This window comes from Musca autumnalis, unplaced genomic scaffold (assembly GCF_047663935.1).
Source record: "Musca autumnalis isolate F117 unplaced genomic scaffold, ASM4766393v1 scaffold_4, whole genome shotgun sequence".
In the NCBI taxonomy this organism is placed as follows: Eukaryota; Metazoa; Arthropoda; class Insecta; order Diptera; family Muscidae; genus Musca; species Musca autumnalis.
Window position 1 is genome coordinate 41,008,013 of NW_027411977.1, and position 24,407 is coordinate 41,032,419.

The window sequence follows — 24,407 nt, forward strand, 5'->3', positions numbered from 1 at the left end:
CTAAATCGCTTTATATCGTCGAGATATGAATTTTGGCTTACCAAATATGGGGTCTAGGACGAATATTTCGTGTTGTTACATAAACTTTTGGAGAGACAATATGTAGCATGGGATAAAAATGTGGTTCTATACACAGAACCCATTATATATTAGGCTATAGGCACGTTATCTAGCAAACACTTTATTGCAATTTACATCAGAGGATAGGTCAGTAGTTTTTTCCTATATCTACTTTGCGAAATATATATGTCCTTAAGGAATTAAAATATCAACCAAAAATAAAATTTTGTTTTTCAAAATAGTCAGGCTTAATCCCATAGTCGTTGTCTTAATATTTTATTAAAACAACTTTAATTTATTAGTGGGAAAAAATTGGCGATGTATACCAAGGGGTAAGGCATGGAATACTATAGTTTCAGATCTCGCCACAGATCTTCATCAGTTCCCTTATTTCTTGTTTTTCAACAAGAAACTTTTTATACCCAAGTGTCAATTGCTAGCTCAAATAGATACGTGCGCAAAGAAACACTCTGATCGAGAATTTCTTTGGCATTACCTAAACTCTAGCAACTTCACTTGCAAACAAATCCAAATTTTTCCCACTGCTATGCGTTCGTCGATTCTCGACGAAAAAGCACATAACTATTTTGTTGGTATTGCATACTACAGCAATAAACAACATTTTGACGGTGCCCGGTCTCACAATTAGGAGGGTTGGCGTTTTTTGTTTGGGATGACGACTTCTATTTTGTTTTTCAAAATAGTCAGGCTTAATCCCATAGTCGTTGTCTTAATATTTTATTAAAACATCGCCAATTTTTTCCCACTAATAAATTAAAGTTGTTTTAATAAAATATTAAGACAACGACTATGGGATTAAGCCTGACTATTTTGAAAAACAAAATAGAAGTCGTCATCCCAAACAAAAAACGCCAACCCTCCTAATTGTGAGACCGGGCACCGTCAAAATGTTGTTTATTGCTGTAGTATGCAATACCAACAAAATAGTTATGTGCTTTTTCGTCGAGAATCGACGAACGCATAGCAGTGGGAAAAATTTGGATTTGTTTGCAAGTGAAGTTGCTAGAGTTTAGGTAGTGCCAAAGAAATTCTCGATCAGAGTGTTTCTTTGCGCACGTATCTATTTGAGCTAGCAATTGACACTTGGGTATAAAAAGTTTCTTGTTGAAAAACAAGAAATAAGGGAACTGATGAAGATCTGTGGCGAGATCTGAAACTATAGTATTCCCTGCCTTACCCCTTGGTATACATCGCCAATTTTTTCCCACTAATAAATTAAAGTTGTTTTAATAAAATATTAAGACAACGACTATGGGATTAAGCCTGACTATTTTGAAAAACAAAATAGAAGTCGTCATCCCAAACAAAAAAACGCCAACCCTTCAAAAATAAAATTTTTATATTTCTTACAAAAGTAATGGTCCATTTCACCCGCTAAAGAATATCAGATCATCATTCAAAATTCTACGCATCTTTTTCGACCTATACTCTTACCCGGTGCAAAATTTCGTGACTATTGATGCGTAATTGCGACTTCTAGCGAGTTTATTATTACACTACAAACAAATAACGGAATATATTAGGCTGTAACTCTGTTATCTGATCATGCACACCAATATAATTGGCATCAATTGAAAGGTCAAGCGTTCCACTTTCAAGTATATCTCACTTGTCCGGAATGTCACTTCCAGGAATTAAGATATAAGCTGTATATTTAAAATTTTCACAATTTTCACACAAAAGTTTCGGTCCATTTAACCCTCTAAATATTATCCTATCGCCATCTCAAATTGCAAGCTTCTCCTTTGTGATATACTCTTACCTTATTTAAAATTACGCGTTGATCGAACTATTATTGAGACCTACAGAATAGCTACAAAATTAGATAAATATTATGTTTTTGGTCCATTTCACCCGCTAAATATTTCACGATCATCACCAATAAGAATAGGGATCTATTCTGATCTGAACCCGACCTCCATACAAAATTTCGTGATGATCGGTCCATAATTGCGGCCTGGAGCGTGTTTACAATTTATAATGGACAGACGGACGGACGGACTGACGGACGGACACACATCTCAAAATCGCTTTATCTCGTCGAGATATGAAGATTGGTATACCACATTGGGGGTCTCCGACGAATATTTCGCGGTGTTACATGAATTTTTACCAAAACAAACTTATAATACCCTTTTCCACATTGTGGTATAGGGTATAAATATTACGATATTTAACCAAATCGGTTGATCCATTGGAGAATTATCGTGCGCTCCAGCCAGTCAGACAGACAAACGGACGTATTGGGCTAAATCGATTCTATATATCCAAATCTAAACCGCCTTAAATATAATTTGGCACATTTATATCTACACAGAAGTTAGCCAGACATTTAAAATTGCATATAAATTTGACATATAGCGTGTTTGGTGCAGAAAATACGTGAAATTGGCCGAAAATATATATGGGAGCTATATTCAAATCTTAACCAATTTCGATATAATTTGGCACATATATTTCTAGACCGAATTCAGTCACACATTCCAAATTTTTTCGAAATCGGACGTATATAGCGTGATTGATGCAGCAAATACGTTCAATCGGCCAAAAACATATGTATATGGGAGCTACAGTATCGGCCAAAACTAAAGCACCCCCTCAGTAAATTTTTTTGAAATGATAATTTTTTTATGAAAACTAAATTATAAATTTATTTTTTATTTTTCTTTTTATTTATATCGTTATAATTGAAAAATACAAAAATAAGGAGATCAGAATTTAATAAACAAAGTTAAAATTCAAAAAACATTTTAGGTCGCAAATATAAGAGGACAAAACTAAAGCACACCCCCCCCCCCCCCATTTGAAGTACACCAAAAACTATTGAAATCAATATTTCGTTGCTTATCCTCTATTCTGGATGACACAATCACATCTTTTAGGCATAGAGGATACTAAATTATTAATTATTGCAGGCGAAATAATCGGTTTTCGGAAAATTTAGCTTAAATCCTCAAAATACTGAAAATCGGAATCCGAAATATCGAAGATCGGAAGGTACCGCTATAAGGGGGCTATACCAAAACATTGGCCGATATTGTTCATATTCATCCAAAAATGATGCTACAGCATTCTCTGGTCAAATACTAAATCCCTTAGGTTTAAAAATTAGCAAAAGATCGAATTGCAAAAGAACGGTAGACGCCGGCTTATTCAGTCGGACGACCAGCAAAAAACCTTCCGCCTCCATGTTTTACAGCGTCTTTGCAATATTTAGGATTTAACGGTTGCCCATTTGGTCCAAGCCTTTTACCATCTGAATACTTTAAATTAAACATAGATTCATCGGAAAACAGTTCAAATGGGTCTTGGCGAATGCCAGTCTGGCTCCTTAATTTTTAGTCGATATGAAAGGTTTTTTTTGCTGGTCGTCGACTGAATATGCCGGCGTCTATCGTTCTTCTGCAATTCGTTCTTTTGCTAATTTTAAACGTTAGCGTATTGTATTTGACTAGTGGATGCTGTAGCATCATTTTTGGATGAATATGAATAATATCGGCTAATGTTTTGGTATAGCCCCCTTATAGCGGTACCTTCCGATCTTCGGTATCGGATATTTAAGCCACATTTTCCTACTAAATTAGCTGTAATGTTTTACTTAGGGTTCTTAGTGGTAACAAAACATATCCACCAAAAATCGTGGACCTGCGTCCACGTTTGGGTATAGCCTCCATATAACGGTACCTTCCGATTTTGAGTATTTTGAGGATTTAAGCTAAATTTTCCGAAAATCAGTTAGTTTTGTCCGCTTATATTTGCGACCTAAAATATTTTTTGAATTTTAAGTTTTGTTTATTAAATTCTGAATTCCTTATTTTTGTATTTTCCAATTATAAAGATATAAATAAATAAAAAGAAAAATAAAATATAAATTTATAATTTAGTTTTCATAAAAAAATTATCATTTCAAAAAAATTTACTGAGGGGGTGCTTTAGTTTTGGCCGATACTGTATATCAAAATCTGAACCGATTTTCACCAAAAGCAATAGCGTTCTTTCTTGAATCGGGCAATAACTGCGACCTGTGAATTGTGAACAAAAATACATGGACAGACGGACGGACGAATTTGCACAAGTGATTATATGTATATACCCAAAAGGAACTATGAGCCTATTTCGTTTCCTTAAGCATGTTACATACAAATGTACAAATACATAATACCCCTTACCACTTTGAGTGTATAGACATAAATATTGAGACAAAAAACTCAAAAATAGGGTCACTTTGACTTGCTTTTATACCCACTTACTAAACAAGAAACATATATCACGCAGTGGGATCCCACAAAATAATATTGCCACTATTTATTGTAAATTTATGATTTTGTTATACCCTCCACCATAGTATAGAGGTCAATAAAATTCTAAGACGATCTGGTCATGGTCACATACTTTTGCACCCGAGTGTCTTTTTTCCAGGCAGATCAAGCTCGAAGATGGACTGTATTGGACCACTTTTTGCTACTGCCCCCATATAACGGTACCTCCGGATTTTCGGTATTTTGCCGATTTTAGCTAAAATTTTTGGCTAAAGCACCTGTAATTTGACAGTTGAGGTTTCTAGTAATCACACAACATCTCCACCAAAAATGTCAATATAGGTCCATGTTTTGGTATAGCCCCCATATAACGGTACCTTCCTAATTTCGGTATTTTGCAGATTTTAACTACATTTTTTGACCAAACTACCTGCAATTAATCATTTGAGTTTCCTATTGATCACAAAACACCTGCACTAAAAACTATCAACATACGTCCATGTTTTAGTGTAGCCCGCATATTGCGGTACCTCCCAATTCTCGGTAGGTTGAGGATTTTAACTACAATTTTTAACCGAACTACCTGTAATTTAACATTTGAGGTTACAAGTAGTCAGAAAATATCTCCTCCGAAAACTGTAGACATAGGTCCACGGTTTGAAACAGCCCCATATAACGGTAACTCTCGATTTTCGGTATTTTGGGATTGTAGCTACATTTTTCGACCGAACTACATGTAATATGACGCTTGAGGTTCTCAGTGGTCACAAAACATTTCCATCAAAAACTGTCAATTATGTAGGTCCATGTGTTGGTATAGCCCCCCTATATAAATCGTCAACATAGGTCCATGTTTTGGTAGAGCTCCCACATAACAGTACCTCCCGATTTTCGTTTTTTTTTTTTGGCATTTTAGCTACAAATTTTGAGCCAAGTATCTGCAATTCGATATTTGAGGTTCCCAGTGGTCATAAAATTTCTCCACCCAAAACATAGGTCCACACTTTGATATAGCCCAATATAAGGTTTCTCACCGTTTCAATAAATTTTTTATGCTTTTTTACCTTATTTAATTATAAGTGGTCACAATATATCTCCTTAAGATTGTGGACAGGAAAGAAAATAAATATTTTATGGTGGAGGGTATAAAAAGTTCGGCCCGCCCGGAACTTAACGATTTTTTACTTGTTTATTTTTGGCCAAGTTTTTCGGAAAATTGGCCACTGTGCAGGGGAGATTAAATACGAAATTTTAGCTATATATCGAAAATCCAGAGGTACCATTTCGGAGTGATAATGAGGCTAAAACTTTGAAAATACCGAAAATCGGGCGGTACCGTTCTAAGTGAGCTATATCAAAACCTGACCCGATATAGCCGATTTTCAATTCCAAACATCCTAGGAGTAATATAAACTTCTGTATTAAGATATAGAACCCTGTCTTAAATATTGTTAGCTGTATCACTATTTTAATAGACAGACCGACGAACAGACGGACATCGTTATTTCGACGAATTTTATGTTGATCAAGAATATACGAGGCGCTCAGCGGCAAAACTGCCTAACCCACATGCCTAAAAAAATTAACTGACTTTTTGGCATGTGGGTTAGTCCGTTTGGCGCTGAGAGCCTCATATAACAGTACATAAATTGTATATACCTTCCTCTCCGACGAATATTTCGATGTGTTACACACGGATTTACAAATGTATGTAATTATACCATATCCTTTTATTTCTCATGACACTGTGCAACAAAATTAATTTTTTTTAAATGATGGGAAAAAACGAGTAGATTATGAATGTAGAGCTAAAAATATGAGACACGTGTATCGGCGTTTTTAAAGTTTACATCAGAAAGTAACCAAAGAAGGCCGGGCAAGTTCCGCCTATTTTTAGTTTTTTCTTTCGAAATATTCGAGTTAAGATATTATGGAGTCCTTGTATTTTGGGTATATAGTGTCTTTGGCATCTTTACAGAGGAGGATGTAGGCAATACTTTTGTTAAAAAATTTAACCCTCATGTGGTTCATCAAAGGGGCTTTTTGTTCCTTTTTGCAAAAATTCATTTAAAATGTGATCATGTCGAATCCAAATATTCTACAATATTATTGTTCGTCATAAAATGTTATTGTAGATCTCCAATCACAACGACAATCTGGATAAACATTTTAAAAACTGGCCCTAATCCTATATCAAAAACAATGGCTTCTAAGAATATTATATGTTATGGTTACATATTTCTTTTGTTCAGAGACTCATAGCGAAATTTCATTTGGAACATTTTTTTCTTTAACAATTTTCCCAAAAAGTGAAGAATTCTGTTAGACTTTGAGCCAGGAATTATGTAAAATTAACAGTCCAAAATTAAAACAAATAATTTCATATCAAAAAGTACAAATTTGCAATCCAAATTTCTTATAAAAAAGTATACCTAAATATATGGTTTATTCTAAAACTTCTGGTGAAATTTTGTTTAGAATTTTTCTTCTCTTGGTACTTTTCACCTCGAACCAAGTTTCATATTACTTTCATGTATCAACTCAAAAATGAAGGAAAAAAATTTCATCAAAAAATATTTTCATGATATATAATGTGAATAGACATTTTATTTCTTTGCTGGCCCATAATGAAATTTGACGAAGAATATTTATTTATTGACGATATCTCTCTAAAATTATGTTTTGTGGGACAATTTTGAATAAACTCATATGAAGTCCGACTTTAACCCTAAAACGTGTTTTTAATTTTTAGAGATTCCTGGCGATTACATACGATTTACAGATTTGGTGTATTCTGAGACCTATTGTAAAATTTTATGGCGAACAAGTTTGGATTTGATATGATCACATTTTAAAGGAGTTTTTGAAAGATTTTCGAAAAAAGGACCGCATGAGGGTAAATTTTTCAACAAAATATTTAGCACATCCTCCTCTGTAAAGTTGCCAAAGACACTATATGCCTAAATTGCAATGATTCCAAGATATCTTAACTCGAATATTTCGAAAAAAAACTTGAAATGGGCGCAATTTGCCCCGCCTACTTTGGTTACTTTCCGATGTAAACTTTAAAAAGGCCGATACACGTGTCTCATATTTTTAGCTCAATTTTCATAATCTATTGAGTTTTTCCCATCATTTTGAAAAAAAAAAATAATTTTTGTTGCATAATGTTATTGTGTATGGTAGAGTGATTACAACAGACGGAGAGACAGACAGACGGACATGGCTATATCGACTCAGAATATCGAAGGGTCGGAAATGTATATTTCAATGCGTTACAAACAGAAAAACAAACATAATATAACCTCCATACTGTGTCAGAATCAATTTTAGGTAGATGCAGTGGATATATCGAAAAAATTATACACCAATATCATGTTGCATATGAAGATTATTGATTGTTAAAACTTGATTTTAAATAGTAAATCGCGAAAGTTTTATTTTTATTAAATGGCTGATAAAAATAAAAATAAAAAAATTCATATTGGACCTATATTAAAGAAGCTATGAGTATTTCTTTGCATATAGTTTTTACAGAATTCGACTTTTTCAAGGCGCCATATATCTGGAACCGTTAGTCAAAAAAAATCTGAAAATATACTAAAATGTTTTACTGATGAGCACCATCAACACTGCAAAAATAAAGGAAAAGTGTCCGATTTCACTCAGTAACCCCCTTATATACTTTCGTTTCCGACAAATACTTCAATGTGTTACAGACGAATTTGCAAAGGAAATTATGTATATCCTCCTCATCTTATGGTGGAAAAATATACCCTTTTGTTTCTCATAATTTTTTTCAATTGTGAGAATTATAAAAATGTCGTCAACGTTTTTTTTCCGAAGAGATACGTTCAATTCAAAATGAGATACCTTTACTTAATTCTACATAAAGCAATTTAAACAAGTACAAAAGTATCAGTTGGCTTTGCCGACGGAAGTATACCCTCAGCCTGTGTGGATTGAAATACTTTTTTCCCAAAAAAAAAAAACTTATGTATTTACATTGGTTTTCCAAATTTTGGCCGTATGAACCAAAAAAGTATGGATAGGATTAAAGTAAAAAAATTGCGGGGATATTGATAGATAGGGCTTTTTATCACACTAGCCTACGAAAAACATAATATCGCTTGGAAAACCTTTGGTAAAAATGTCCAAACGATACTCGAACAGACACTTAACCACACAGAAATGTTGAACGTTTGTGTGGATGGTACCACAAGGATTGGACAGATCGGGGCCCAAATTTAAACACAAACTAAGTTTCGACAATATTTAGAGATCCAAGGTTTGGACCAAATCGGTTGCTACGTCTATGAGAAATCGCGCGTACCATTTTAGCGAATATGTTCGAACTTTTATGGGGGAGGTATCGGAAAAAGTGGACCAATATCCAATATCAATATCCAAAGTGCTTCAACAAAAAACAAAGTAATTCGAGAGCTGGGCCCTATTCCTCGAAACAACTTATCGCTTTTCATTTTGCATTTATCAAAAAGTAGTTATTTTGAAAAGTGATAACCTTTTTTTGTTGCACAAAATTACTTTTCAATTTCCCTTGCACTTAGCAAATTTGTCTATCACTGTTCTTTTAGCACAGTTGTTGTGCTCTCTTGCTCAATTTTTCCGCCATATTGGTAAGTCTCTCAGTTCTCTTGCAAATTGTGAATGATATTTGTTCCACAGAACGTTTTATCATCTTTGCATTATTTTTTACTTGGCAATAATAAATAAGACATGTAAAATTGAGACGAGCGAAATGAAATGAAACTGATATTATTAAAAGTAAATAAAATAAAATAAAATTAAATAAATTAAATTAAACTGAAATAAAATGAAACAAAATAAAATGAAATAAAATAATATAAAATAAAATAAAATGAAATTACGTGAAATAAAGTAAAATAAAATGAAATAAAATAAAATAAAATTAAATAAAATTAAATAAATTAAATTTAACTGAAAAAAATGAAACAAAAATAAAATAAAATAAAATAAAATAAAATAAAATAAAATAAAATAAAATAAAATAAAATAAAATAAAATAAAATAAAATAAAATAAAATAAAATAAAATAAAATAAAATAATATAAAATAAAATAAAATTACGTGAAATAAAGTAAAATAAAATGAAATAAAATAAAATAAAATAAAATAAAATAAAATAAAATAAAATAAAATAAAATAAAATAAAATAAAATAAAATAAAATAAAATAAAATAAAATAAAATAAAATAAAATAAAATAAAATAAAATAAAATAAATAAAATAAAATAAAATAAAATAAAATAAAATAAAATAAAATAAAATAAAATAAAATAAAATAAAATAAAATAAAATAAAATAAAATAAAATAAAATAAAATAAAATAAAATAAAATAAAATAAAATAAAATAAAATAAAATAAAATAAAATAAAATAAAATAAAATAAAATAAAATAAAATAAAATAAAATAAAATAAAATAAAATAATATAAAATAAAATAAAATAAAATAAAACAAAATAAAATAAAACAAAATAAATTAATATGAAATAAAAATAAAATAATTTTAATAAAGATTAAATAGTAATTAAACGAAATAAATTAAAATAAGATCAAAATAAATCAAATGAAGTAAAATAAAATAAAAAATAAAATGAAATAAAATAAAATAAAAAAAATAAATTAATATAAAATGAAGTGAAATAAAACAAAATTAAGTGAAATAAAGTAAAGTAAATTAAAATAAAATAAAGTTAAAAAATAAATAAAATAAAGTAAAATAAAATTAAGTGAAATAAAATAATCTAAAATAAAATTAAGGGAAATACAAATAAAATACAATAAAATTAAGCGAAATCAAACAATTAAAAAGCGTTATGTTCGGCATAGAGTAATTAGTTTTCTTTCTCCACAAAGTGGAGACGTTACTTGTCAAATTATAACTAATTCGTTCGAGAAATGTATCTAAAACCTTAAAATAGCTGAAATCGAACGGTACTGCTATATGGAGGCTATAAAAAAACGTAGACCTACATATATCCATAATTTTTTGTGGAGACGTTTCTTGGTGATTGACTGAATTATACCTAATTCGGCCTGGAAATGTAGCTAATAACCACAAATCAGCTGAAATAGGGCGGAATATGGGGGCTATAATAAAAGATGGGCCTAAGTCGGTAAGTTTTGGAAGCATATTAAAACTAATTCGTTCTGAAAACGTAGCTAAAAGCCTTAAAATAGCTGAAATCGACGGCACTGCTATATGGGGGCTATAACAAAGCTCAACTTCCAACTTGATTTAAGACACGTGTGAACAGCATTTCATCCCCCTATCTCAACTCGTTCGGAAGATAGCGTGATTACACAACAGACGGACGGATGTGGTTAAATCAGCTTAGAATTTTACGCTGATCAAAAATATATGTATATACCTTATAGGGTCGCAAATGATTATTTCGATGAGTTACAAATGAAATATTATGGTGGAGGGTATAGTAATAAATAAAATTCTCTCAAATAGAGTTTAGTCTACATTATTTTGAAAAGTAAGCAAACTCACTTTATAATTAGCAACTTATCACTTATCAAAAAATAATGGTTCTGTGGATCACTTAACTTTGAGAATTGTCAAAAATATTGATAAGTGCAAAATGAAAAGTTGATAAGTTGTTTCGTGGAATAGGGCCCAGGTCTTAAAGTGAATTTATCCTAAATTTTGTGTGGGAGTTACCCGAAGGAGTGTACAAATATAGTCTATATTCGAACCTGATCTATATCTGAGAGATATATTAGGATGTGTAAAGTATGGACCAAATCGGGTATCAAGAGTTATCGCGCGCACAATTTTTCCGAACATTGTTGAACTTTTGTGGGGGAAGTACCTGAAGGAGTAGACCGATATGGCTTATCTTCGAACTTAAACTAAGTTTGCACCAAATATTTCGAAGGCCACATTTTTGCGCTTCATCGACTACACACGGTGTCATAGGGGTTTTTAGTACCTTTCAGGCCATTTTCTTAGGAAGTATGGACTTGCCTCTGATGAAACTTGTACCATCGTATGGGGGGCAGTGAATACAAGTTGCTACAACAAAAATCAAAGCAATTCGAGAGCAGGTCATAAACTGTACTTTTCCGAAATTCTGTGTGGGAGGTACCCGAAGGAGTGGGCCGATTGAGTCGATATTGAATCATTATCTAAATCTGGTACACATTTTACGATGGGCAAAGTATGGACCAAATCGGTTACTCCGTTCGGGAGTTATAGTGCGTACACATTTTCCGAACATTTTCGAACTTTTGTGGGGGACGTACTGAAAGAAGTGGACCGATATAATCCATCTTCGAACTTAAACTAAGTTTTTACAAAATATTACGAAAGCCAAATTTTGGATCGAATCGGTTAATCCGTTCGGGAGTTATCGTGCGCTCCAGCCAGCCAGACAGACGGACCGACGAACATTGCTAAATCGACTCCAAATTGTCTGAAACACATTTCGTCCAAACATACTTGGGGTCTAAAACCATTATTTCGATGAGGCACATTTTGCCCGTATGAAAGTGTATATACCCTCGTTACCATAAATGCTGAGGGTATAAAAAACGATATGTAATGTGATTTTTCGTGTATTATATTCACAACTCTTAAACCATTTCAAAGTATTCTCTAATTAAACTTTTAGATTATATTTTTATTGAAACACTGTTCCACTTTGAATATTATATAAGGATGTTGCCACTCATAGCAGAAAACACATACAGTCTGTCTACAGAGTCGACATTAATGATATAGTCAATGTTTGCATTTGACAAGTGCAATATTTCTAAGAATAATACAAAACGAAGGAAGGAAGAGAATTAAAATAGAATGTGCAAAAAAACTGAAAAAGAAAATAAGTGGTAAAATGAAAATGAGGAAGCGACAATTTAAATATTTAGAAAGCAAATCAAAGGTTGTAATATATAAAAGTTACTGAATAAAGTATAAGTTAAGAATAAACAGAACGAACTAAATATTAATGGAAATGAAATACTTTAGAATATAATGTGTGTTTAAAGCTTAGAAATTCATTTAAGTTATATAACAATATTTCATTTGTTTCTTCCTTTAGGATTGTCCTGTCGGTATGGCAAGAATCCATGGACTGAATGTGACACAAAGACTAATACACGCTCAAGAACGTTGACATTGAAGAAGGGCGATCCAGCCTGTGATCAAACACGAACTATCCAAAAGAAGTGCAAGAAAGGTAAGAAGTATTGATAGAATAAAAAATACATTTTTGTAAACTGGTTGCTGGAACTTCTTCCGGTAAATGCACATCACATTTTTCTGCACTGCTCAAATACACCAGTAAATTCTGTGCCATACTCTGGATATTTCGGCATTGAAAAACTTGTTTATTAGTTTTGTCGTTATGGGACCTGTGTGTTATGAAGGTGCCATCGTGTACACTCGCCTTGAAAATTGAATGACCAGGCCCGTAATGTAGGCAATATATCCTGAGTATTTCCGTCTTGTAAAACTTCGCTACAAGTGGTGTCTTCGGACTTGGAGGTAAAAATTAGGTATCATATCATTAAGTTAGAAGTACAATTATTGATATGTCCCTTCGTCCATATGACGAACGCAGTATGGATTTTAAAAACAAACATTGTTTTCCGGTAATTCTCCTAAAATTGGAACCAAGTTTTAAAATAAAATTCCTCATTTGTTCAATTTGACCTCCACACCATACCCTTTTCATTTTATAATAGCAAACTAAGTTTTGACATTAAATATAATTTTATTCTTGACCATTTTTTTGTAATTTTAATCAAATTATGTCAGCTTCACGTACATAATTGAATTTCCCTTCAACGCTTTTATATAAATATATTGTTGACATAATAATTATTCTAACGTCAGTTTCCGTAGCAACAAAAAAGAAAGTGAAACATTAAAAGAAAGCACTTCCTTTAAAAATCAAAATCATTAAAATTATTATCCACACCCAGCTCTTTAGTTGTTGCTTTGGCACAAAACAAAATATGGTTGTGGCAAAAACTTTGCAAGTTTTATCAACGCTAAAAATGCAGCAAAGCAAGCAGGTGATAATTGTATGTATGTATGTAATAACATTTAAGTCTGTTATAGGGTACTTCCGGTACATTTTATTTTCCTCGTTTTTTCTTTGTTTTCCTTGTTGCCAACCCATATCTGAAGCAACAATGCATTACACCTATGGTTTGTTGTAGTCTTATGGCAAAAGTCGTTTCCGTCAACATGGTGGCCATTGGCGAGCGGTGAGCTTCAGCTTCAATGACATTTTGCACCATTAAAAATAATCATTTTTATTATTTTATAATTTGAACGAGCAAATTTTTTTTAAGTTTTGTTTTGCATTGCAATTATTTTTATCTCTTTTAACTTTCATTCTCAGAAATTTAGTAATTTTTTCCTGACCATGAGCTGAAGTTTTTTTTGTTATATTTTGTTGTGGGAAAACAAATTAAGCCATAGTAGTAAGAATTCTGGAAAAACGCAATTTATGCAGTGTCGGAACGAAATACCCAAACTTTAGATTGTGAAATGCTAGTGTTTGTTTCAAACACAGAAAAAATTTAAGAAAATTGGGGCAGACCTTCCGCTAGGAATTGAGACTTTCACCTATGGACAGATCGAATACCAACTACACTTCCGAAATCCTTCCGTATCTGAATCATACATTGTGGGCCAATAATATTATTCTTCTCATTTCATAGCCCTCCACCAGATTATGGAGGGTATAATGAAATTTGTTCTTCCCTTTGTAACACATCGAAATATTTGTCGGAGACCCTAAAAAGTATATATATCCTTGATCAGTATAAAATTCTACGTCGAAATAGCAATGTCCGTCCGTCCGTTCGTTTGTCTGTTGAAATCAAGATACAGCTTGCAATTTTTAAGATAGAGCTTTATAATTTGGTATGGAAGTTTCTATAACTCCTAGGATGTTTGGTATTGAAAATGGGCTATAACGGTCCACGTTTTTATATAGCCTCATAGAACGGTACCTTCCGATTTTCGGGTTTTGAATGTTAATTAGGTTATTATGCCACCGAAATGGCTTCAATTTGGTACTTAGACGTTGTGTCCATCCGAAATTTGTAGGTATATGTCCCCATAGAACGGTACCTTCCGTTTTTTTATACGTTGAGGGGTTTAGCCTTAATATGCCACCTACATTTTGTATTTAGTCTTCGTTGGGGGTATAACAGTTTCCACCTGAAATTTGTCGATAGAAATCCACGTCTTCGTATAGACCCCATAGACCGATTTTCGGTATTTTGAAGGTTTTAGTCCCCACCGAAATGGCTGAAATTTGTTATTTTGTCTTTGTAGGTATAGGTCCACGTCTTCATATAGCCCCTACGGAACGGTACCTCACTATTTCCCGTATTTACAAGGTTTTAGTCTCAATATACCACCGAAATGGCTGAAATTTGGTATTTAGTCTTCGTTGGGGGTATACAACTTTCCATAGTCCCCATAAAACGGTACCTTCTGATTTTGGATATTTAGCAGGTTGTGGCCTCAACAACTTACCGAAATGTCTTATATTTGGAATTTTGTGTTCATTGAGGGTATATAACACTGTGCAACAAAATTAATTTTTTTTCAAAATGATGGGAAAACCGTGTAGATTATGAAAGTAGAGCTAAAAATATGAGACAAGTGTATCGGCGTTTCGAAAGTTTGCATCGGAAAGTAACCAAAGTAGGCGGGGCAAGTTCCGCCCATTTCTATTTTTTTTTTTTCAAAATATTCGAGTTATGATATTACGGAATCGAATCGTTGCATTTCAGGTACATAGAGTCTTTGGCCACTTTACAGAGGAGAATATGAGCAATATATTTTTAAAAAAATGTTAGCCCTCATGCGGTTCATCAAAGGGGTCTTTTTGGTCCTTTTCTTTAAAATGTGATCATATCAAATCGAGTGAAAATATATTCATGTATCAACTCGAAAAAAGAAGGAAACAAATTTCATTTCTTTGGTGACCCATAGTAAAATGTGACGAACAATATTTTTGTCTTTGACATCATCTAAAATTATGTTTTGTGGGTCAAATTTGAATAAACTCAGATGAAGTCCGACTTTAACCCTAAAACGTGTTTTTAATTTTTAGAGATTTCTGGGAATTAGAGAAAATTTACAAATTTGGTGTATATTGAGATCTATAGTAACATTTTATGAAGAACTATTTTGTGGAATATTTCGATTTGATGTGATCACATTTAATAGGAGTTCTTGAAAGATTTTCGAAAAAAACGACCAAAAAGACCCCATTGATGAAACGCATGATGGTTAAAAGTCTTAACAAAATATTGCCCACATCCTCCTCTGTAATGTTGCTAAAGACACTATATACCTAAAATGCATGGATTCCATAATATCTTAACTCGAATATTCCGAAAAAAACTACAAATGGGCGCAACCCGCCCACTTTGGTTACTTTCCTATGTAATCTTTGAAATCGCCGATACACGTGTCTCAGATTTTTAGCTCTACTTTCATAATTTACTCAGTTTTCCTTGCAATTTTTTTGTTGTCGCCCAGTCTAACTTTCTAGCTGAAATTTGTCGTAATATGTCTTTATATAGCCCCCATAGAACGGCACTCACCGATTTTCGATATGTTGAAAATTTTAGCCAGGAGTACAAAACATTATGACAGGTACAAAGCATTTCTTGCAAAAAACAAAAAACAGAAAGCGTACGTCCAGGACTTGCCAAAGGCCCCATGTAAGGATACTACCCAATTTAATTTTTTTTTAAATTTACGAACCTAGGGTGCTGAAATTTTTTTGGTATTGTGTTTATGCAGAGGTTAGAAAGAACATCGATGAGCTCCTTTAAAAAGTATTGCTACATTTTTCTTCTAAAGTGTATGTAACTTGATATTTTGCAATCTCAATGGGTAGAAAATCTCCACACCGAAAATTATCAGTATAAAGTGATTAACATCAGTTAAGATATTATTTGCCTCCAAAAGATTATACTTAACGTAGAGAAAGACCTTAGTAGTTACCAATTGTTTATATTTACCTCAATACAGTTCGGCCTGGCCGAAGTTTACACCTTTCTCTGTTGTTATTGTTCTTATGGGTGAAGGCGCGGCAGTTTCCCAGGTGAAACCATGGGAGTTGAGTTCTCACTTGAAATGAAAGGGCCAAGCGGCTCTTATTTATACGCCTTTTTAGCGGGTTCATCATCGCTCATTCTTATGATATGGCCTAGCCAACGCAATCGTTGCATCTCGATACGTTTAACTATATTGATGTCGTTGTATAGCAGATGCAACTCGTGGTCCGTAGATATTTCGAAGAATTTTTCTCTCAAACACACCAAGCACTGCCTTATCTGCTTGCGCAAACTACTTACTTAAGCCAAAGTAGCATCTGTTAGCCAATACAATTCCTCTCTCGAATAACCTTTTCCAGCAGATGTTGAAGAGAACACACGAGAGGCTGTCTCCTTGCCTGAAACCTTTTTGGTACAAAATTCTTCAGAAAGGTTCTTTCCTATTTTAACTGAGGACCTCGTGTCAGTTTACAGTCATTTTACAAAGCAGAATGAGCTTTGCGGGTATACCAAATGGCCTGAAATACCTTTGAACGTATAATAATAAGTGGTAGGTGTCGATCTGCATCCCTTGGGTTTTCTCCAGGATTTGCCGCAGGTTAAATATCTGGTCAATGGTGGACTTGCCAGGTCTAAAGCCGCATTGGGATGGCCCAAATATCTCGTTGACCATAGGCTTTAGTCGTGCGCACAATATCCCTGACACGATCTTGTAGGCAATAGGGAGTAGACTTATGCCCCTATAATTAGAGCATACAGTCTGATCTCCTCTCTTATAGACGGGGCACAGGACATTCAGGTTCAGGGTACCCGTTCCTGCCAGATGGTGCTAACTAGCTGATGAATACACCTTATCAGCGTGTCGCCTCCGGTTTTGAACAGCTCGGCTGGTAAGCCATCGGCTCCTGCTGCCTTATTATTTTTCAACCGGTTTATTGCTGTCATTACCTCATCTTGGCTGGGCGGTATACATTCAATACCATCTTCTGGGATTAGATCTGTGGTATCTTCGTCGTCTTCGCTGGATACCAACAGGTTTGAAAAATGCTGTTTCCATATCCTAAGCACACTATCTTTAGCAGTTACCAAATTACCTTGCTGGTCTCTACATGAGGAGGTGCCTGTACCAAAGCCATCAGTTTGATGCTTCATTCTTTGGTAGAATTTTCGGTCTTCATTATGGGTCCTGTACATCTCGATTTTTCACACTCTCGCTTTTCCTCCTTCTCCTCTCTCCTTTTCACCCGATACCTTTCTCGTGCGCTACGCGTTGCTACGGATTGTAAAGTAGCCCTATATGCCGCAATTTTCTCTTTGGAAGCAGCACGACACTCCTGATCATACCATGGATTCCTTGGTTGAGGTCTTTGGTATCGAAGTATAGATTTTGCGGCTGTTTGCATGGAGTGGGCAATGCTTTGCCGTTGCGCTGATATGTTATCGGGATGAGAAGTGCTTTGATTAAGCGATTGGGCTAGTTGAGTAGAATACGATGTGACTGTCTGTTGTGATTGCAGCTTACCGATGTCTAACTTTCGTGTTGTGTCTGTTCGTACTTTGTTTGCTACGTTTAACCGGGTGCGTACCTTTGCTGCAACTAGGTAGTGGTCCGAGTCTATGTTTGCTCCTCGGACGAGCGCACATCCAACACGCTCAATGAGTGCCTTCCATCTATCACAACGTGATCAATTTGATTTCTTGTTTTCTGATCTGTAGACAGCAGTTGCCGTTATGGATGTCGAAATGTTTAAATCTGGTGCGGCTAACTCCCATGTTTTTTGACGCTGCAAAGTCATGCCATTGTCAGATGTTTCATTGTGGAGACTGAATTTTCCGACTGTTGGGCCAAAAATATTTTCCATTCCAATTTTGGCATTAAAATCGCCTGAAGTAATTTTAATGTCATGGGCAGGACAACGGTCATATGTTTCTTCTAAGCGCTCATAAAATATATCTTTGGTCTGTTCGTCCTTGTCTTCAGTGGGATAATCGAATTGTAGCAAGTCTTTTATTCACGGGTGTGATGCTGGAGACCAGGTGTTTTAACCTGCGACCAACTACAAATCCGCAACCAAACTCATGCTTTATGTCATGACAGCTATAATACAGTGCGTCAGCTTTAGGTGTTGTTGTGACGCCTTTCCCATTCCATCGTATTTCCTGTATGGCAGTAATATCGGCCTGTACTTTGAAGTACACCTACCAATGCGTAAACCTTCTCTATAAAGAGTGCGAACATTCCAGGTGCAGATTAGTAGATCATGGTCCTTAAAACGTTTGCGGGGGTCGTCAACTTTAGAGGGATTTGTTTTTCTTTTCGTTTGTTTTTTCATAGTAGGCTGCTTTTCCTAGGGGAGGGTTATTAACCCGGCGCCAAAACCCACGTTTTTAACGTTCTTATGGTTGAACCTCACAAATTTAAAAATTTATCGCACTAGTGCAGTTCAAGGTTATGTCTGTTTATCCTCCCGGTCCTTTTACGGAGCAAGTACAAATATACCTACTGATATTTTTTTTTTATATCTATATTGAAAATGTGTAAACATTTGCTTGTATCAAATCTCCCCCCAAATTATTTATTTAAAGATATTTGTTATAATTACAAAATTATAATAAAGAAAAATTACAAAAAGCACTAGTAATAAAAACTATCGGCTACCTTCAAGTACCTCCCTCACAGAAGATCAACATTTTCGATTAAGTGCAGTATAGTTTGGATTTTTTTCCAATGTACACTTTTGAGTTCTGTTTACAGCGACACATAATGTGTTTCATGAGCAAGTTACAGATAAAAAAAAATCCTACTGTGGTCTCAATACTCGAATATTGGCAAGTACAAAGTTTAGAGCAAATCGATACTCTGTGTGAGAGTGATCGTGGGCCCCAGTCAATCAGTCAGACGGGTTGACATGACTATATCGGCTCCAAATTGTGGGGTTCGAAACCAATATTTAGCCGTAAGCCTGAGGATATCGTAAAATAAGAAGAGGATCCTATATCCTTTTTTATACCCTCCACCATATGGAGGGTATAATTAAATTTGTCATTCCGTTTGTAACACATCGAAATATTCGTCGGAGACCCTATAAAGTATATATATTATTGATCAGCATAAAATTCTATGTCGATCTGACCATGTCCGTCTGTCCGTCCGTCCGTCTGTCTGTCTGTTGAAATCAAGATACAGCTCTCAATTTTAAAGATAGAGAGTCAAAATTTGGTACAGAAGTTTTTATTACTTGCAGGATGGTTGGTATTGAAAATGGGATATATCGGTCCACGTTTTGATATAGCCCCCATAGAACGGTACCTCCCGATTTTCGGTATTTTTAAGGTTTTAGCTTCATTATACTATCAAAATGGCTGAAATTTGGTACGTAGTCTTCTTTAGGGGTATAAAACTTTCCCCCGGCATTTGGTCGGTATCGGTCCACATCTTCATATAGCCCCCATAGAACGGTACCTCCCGATTTTCGGTATTTTTAGGGTTTTAGCTTCATTATCCTACCAAAATGGCTGAAATTTGGTACGTAGTCTTCTTTAGGGGTATAAAACTTTCCCCCAGAATTTTGTCGGTATTGGTCCACACCTTCATATAGCCCCCATAGAACGTTACCTCCCGATTTTCGGTATTTTTAGGGTTTTAGCTTCATTATCCTACCAAAATGGCTGAAATTTGGTACGTAGTCTTCTTTAGGGGTATAAAACTTTCCCCCAGAATTTTGTCGGTATCGGTCCACACCTTCATATAGCCCCCATGGAAAGGCACCTCCCGATTTTTCGTATTTTGAAGGTTGTGTCTTCAATATTCCACCAAAATGGCTGAAATTTGGTATTTAGTCTTCAATGTGATATAAAACTGTTCGCCAGAAATATGTCTGTACAAGTCCACGCTTTCATATTGCCCTATTTCTGACGAAAATTCGTTGATAGGTCCACGTTTCGATATAGCCCCCATAGAACGGTACCTCCCGATTTTCGTAATACTGAAGATTGTGACGTCAATATTCTACCGAAATGGCTGAAATTCGTTATTTCGTCTTCCAAGAGTTATAAAATATTCCAGAAGAGTATTATCAGTATAGGTCCACGTCTTCCTATATCCCCATAGAAGCGTACTTCTTGATTTTCGGTATTTTTTAAGTTTTAGCCACATTCTCTTACCGAAATATAGGAATTTTGGTATTTAGTCTTCTTTGAGGCTAAAAACTTTCCGTCAGAAATTTGTCGGTATAGATCGACGTTTTGAAATAGACCCCATAGAATGGGGGCTATTTACTTCAATACAACTTGTGGTGGAGGGTATATCAAGTTCGGCCCGGCCGAACTTAACTTAACTTGTTTTTTTTTAAATCTATATTGAAAATGTGTAAACATTTGCTTGTATCAAATCTCCCCCCCAAATTATTTATTTAAAGATATTTGTTATAATTACAAAATTATAATAAAGAAAAATTACAAAAAGCACTAGTAATAAAAACTATCGGCTACCTTCAAGTACCTCCCTCACAGAAGATCAACATTTTCGATTAAGTGCAGTATAGTTTGGATTTTTTTCCAATGTACTCTTTTGAGTTCTGTTTACAGCGACATAATGTGTTTCATGAGCAAGTTACAGATAAACAAGTAAGAAAAGCGTTAAGTTCGGTCGGGCCGGACTTTTTATACCCTCCACCACAAATTTCAGCCATTTCGGTGGATTAATGTGACCACAACCTTCAAAATACCGAAATTCGGAAGTTACCGTTCTATGGGGGCTATATGATGGCGTGGACCTATACCTACAAATTTCTGGGGAAAGTTTTATACGCCTAAAGAAGACTAAATACCAAATTTCAGCCATCTCGGTGTGATAATGAGGCTAAAACGTTCAAAATATCGAAAATCGGGGGATATTGTATTATGGGGGCTATATCAACACGTGGACCTATATAAACATTTTTTGGTAGAAATGTTTCTTAGCCTCTGCAAACACAAAATACAAAGTTACAACCGATTCTTTGGTCAAATGGGTCTAGTACATTCAAAATATATTAAAATGACGCGTACTTTATAAGGGGCCTTATGTGGGGCTATACCAAAACGTGGACCTATATAACCCAACTCTGGTAGGAATGTTTTCTGGCCTCTGAAGACACAAAATACCAAATTACAACCAATTCTGTGGTCAAATGGGCCAAATATCTTAAAAAATCCTTAAAACGACGACGCGTCACGCGTCATTTTGTATGGAGGCTATACGAAAGCGTGGACCTACAAAGCCCGCTTTCAATACCAAAAGTCCTACGTAAATATAACATATTTTCCCAAAATTTCATCATTACGTCAATCCGTTCGGACGCTAGAGTGATTTCCACAGACGGACAGACGGACGGACATGGCTATATCGATGTAGAATTGCACGCTGATCAAGAATATATATACTTTGTGGGGTCTACAATGATTATTTCGAGTAGTTACAAACGTAGTGACAAACTTAATATACCCCCATCCTATGGTGGAGGGTATAAAAAAATCCTACTGTGGTCTCAATACTCGAATATTGGCAAGTACAAAGTTTAGAGCAAATCGATACTCTGTGTGAGAGTGATCGTGGGCCCCAGTCAATCAGTCAGACGGGTTGACATGACTATATCGGCTCCAAATTGTGGGGTTCGAAACCAATATTTAGCCGTAAGCCTGAGGATATCGTAAAATAAGAAGAGGATCCTATATCCTTTTTTATACCCTCCACCATAAGGAGGGTATAATTAAATTTGTCATTCCGTTTGTAACACATCGAAATATTCGTCGGAGACCCTATAAAGTATATATATTATTGATCAGCATAAAATTCTATGTCGATTTGACCATGTCCGTCTGTCCGTCCGTCCGTCTGTCTGTTGAAATCAAGATACAGCTCGCAATTTTAAAGATAGAGAGTCAAAATTTGGTACAGAAGTTTTTATTACTTGCAGGAAGGTTTGTATTGAAAATGGTATATATCGGTCCACGTTTTGATATAGCCCCCATAGAACGGTACCTCCCGATTTTCGGTATTTTGAAGGTTTTAGCTTCATTATCCTACCAAAATGGCTGAAATCTGGTACGTAGTCTTCTTTAGGGGTATAAAACTTTCCCCCAACATTTTGTCGGTATCGGTCCACACCTTTATATAGCCCCCATAGAACGGTACCTCCCGATTTTCGGTATTTTGAAGGTTTTAGCTTCATTATCACACCGAAATGTCTGAAATTTTGGTACTTAGTCTACGTTTGTGGTATAAAACTTTCCCCCAGAACTTTGTCGGTATCGGTCCATGCCTTCATATAGCCCCCATAGAACGGTACCTCCCGATTTTTGGTATTTTGAACATCGTGGCCTCAATATTCCACCGAAATGGCTGAAATTTGGTATTTAGACTTCGTTGGGGGTACTCAAACTCCCCCTTTAAATTTGTAGGTATAAGTCCACGCCTTCATATAGCCCCCATGGAAAGGTACATCCCGATTTTTCGTATTTTGAAGGTTGTGTCTTCAATATTCCACCAAAATGGCTGAAATTTGGTACTTAGTCTTCAATGTGATATAAAACTGTTCGCCAGAAATACGTCTGTCCAGGTCCACGCTTTCATATTGCCCCATTTCTGACTAAAATTCGTTGGTATAGGTCCACGTTTCGATATAGCCCCCATAGAACGGTACCTCCCGATTTTCGTAATACTGAAGGTTGTGACGTCAATATCCAACCAAAATGGCTAAAATTCGTTATTTCGTCTTCCAAGAGTTATAAAATAGTCCAGAAGAGTATTATCAGTATAGGTCCACGTCTTCCTATATACCCATACTTCTTGATTTTCGGTATTTTTTAAGTTTTAGCCACATTCTCTTACCGAAATATAGGAAATTTGATATTTAGTCTTTTTTGAGCCTAAAAACCGTCAGAAATTTGTCGGTATAGATCCACGTTTTGAAATAGCCCCCATAGAATGTTGCCTCACATTGTTTTACCGAAATTGCTGAAATTTAGTATTAGTCTTCTTCATACACAAAAGGAAACTAATTATTCCATTTTACTTCAATACAACTTGTGGTGGAGGGTATAGGCACGGCCGAACTTAACGCCGTTCTTACTTGTTTAACTATTTTATGCACTCTATGTTATAAACTCTTGCTTTCGTTATCACAAATTTGTTTCAACACTTTCGTATTCGATTGCAACAGCATCAATAGTACATACATAAATACATACATAGAAAGCAATTTGTTTTTTGGGGTAACTTGTTTGCACAAAAACACACCTCTTACAAAGCTGCATGGTAACATTACTTACAAATTGTTATTATCCTGTGGTTAAACCACACTCATGAAAGGATGTTAAAAGGCGAAAAATAAAAACCATAGTAGAACTAAATTGTTACATGGCCAACTACAACATTGCATAAAGTGAACATTGCTTGCTGTTGCATTTCATTGCAGCTTCCGGCAGTTTACCTCTAGCAGGTGTACAACTTGAATTGAAATTGTTCAACGTTTTTAGAAATTTGTATTTTGAGTATAAAACTAAATTTAGTCGAAAACGTGCATAGATTTTCTAAATTACTTTATTTCCACAACACAGTGTTATTCGTCAAGATGGGGGATGACTTTGTTACAAATTTAAGAAACTTCGTACAAAAGAGCTCGGAATGCAGCAATGAAAGTTATTAAACAGAAGTAATGATTGGCCATTGTTATGAGAAGTTAAGTGTTATACAAATAATAGCCCAACAATTTTTTTATTAAATAATGTAATTTAGCTTTTGGAGGTAAATATGAATAAAAGACACTTTTCTCTCAAATCAAATAATGCAGCCCAATTCTACTTATAGGCGAGTCGAACATTGAACTCTGAAAATGTAATTCAATATTGTACTGACGTTTACACCTTTGAAATCCAGTAATATAATCTATATAAATCCCCTCAACTTGGACAAAAAACAATAAACGATAAGAAG

General features: G+C 34.6%; 1 protein-coding gene across 1 annotated transcript in view; it reads left to right on the forward strand.

The window, feature by feature from the left end:
* miple1 (midkine and pleiotrophin 1) overlaps nt 1-13,255 on the forward strand; it is a 71,775-nt gene extending 58,520 nt beyond the window's left edge. Inside the window, exon 3 of the mRNA XM_073987609.1 lies at nt 12,436-13,255. Coding sequence (XP_073843710.1) covers nt 12,436-12,587 — 152 coding nt within the window. The 3' untranslated portion in view covers nt 12,588-13,255. The remainder of the gene's footprint in view (nt 1-12,435) is intronic.
* The last annotated feature ends 11,152 nt before the right edge of the window (nt 13,256-24,407 follow it).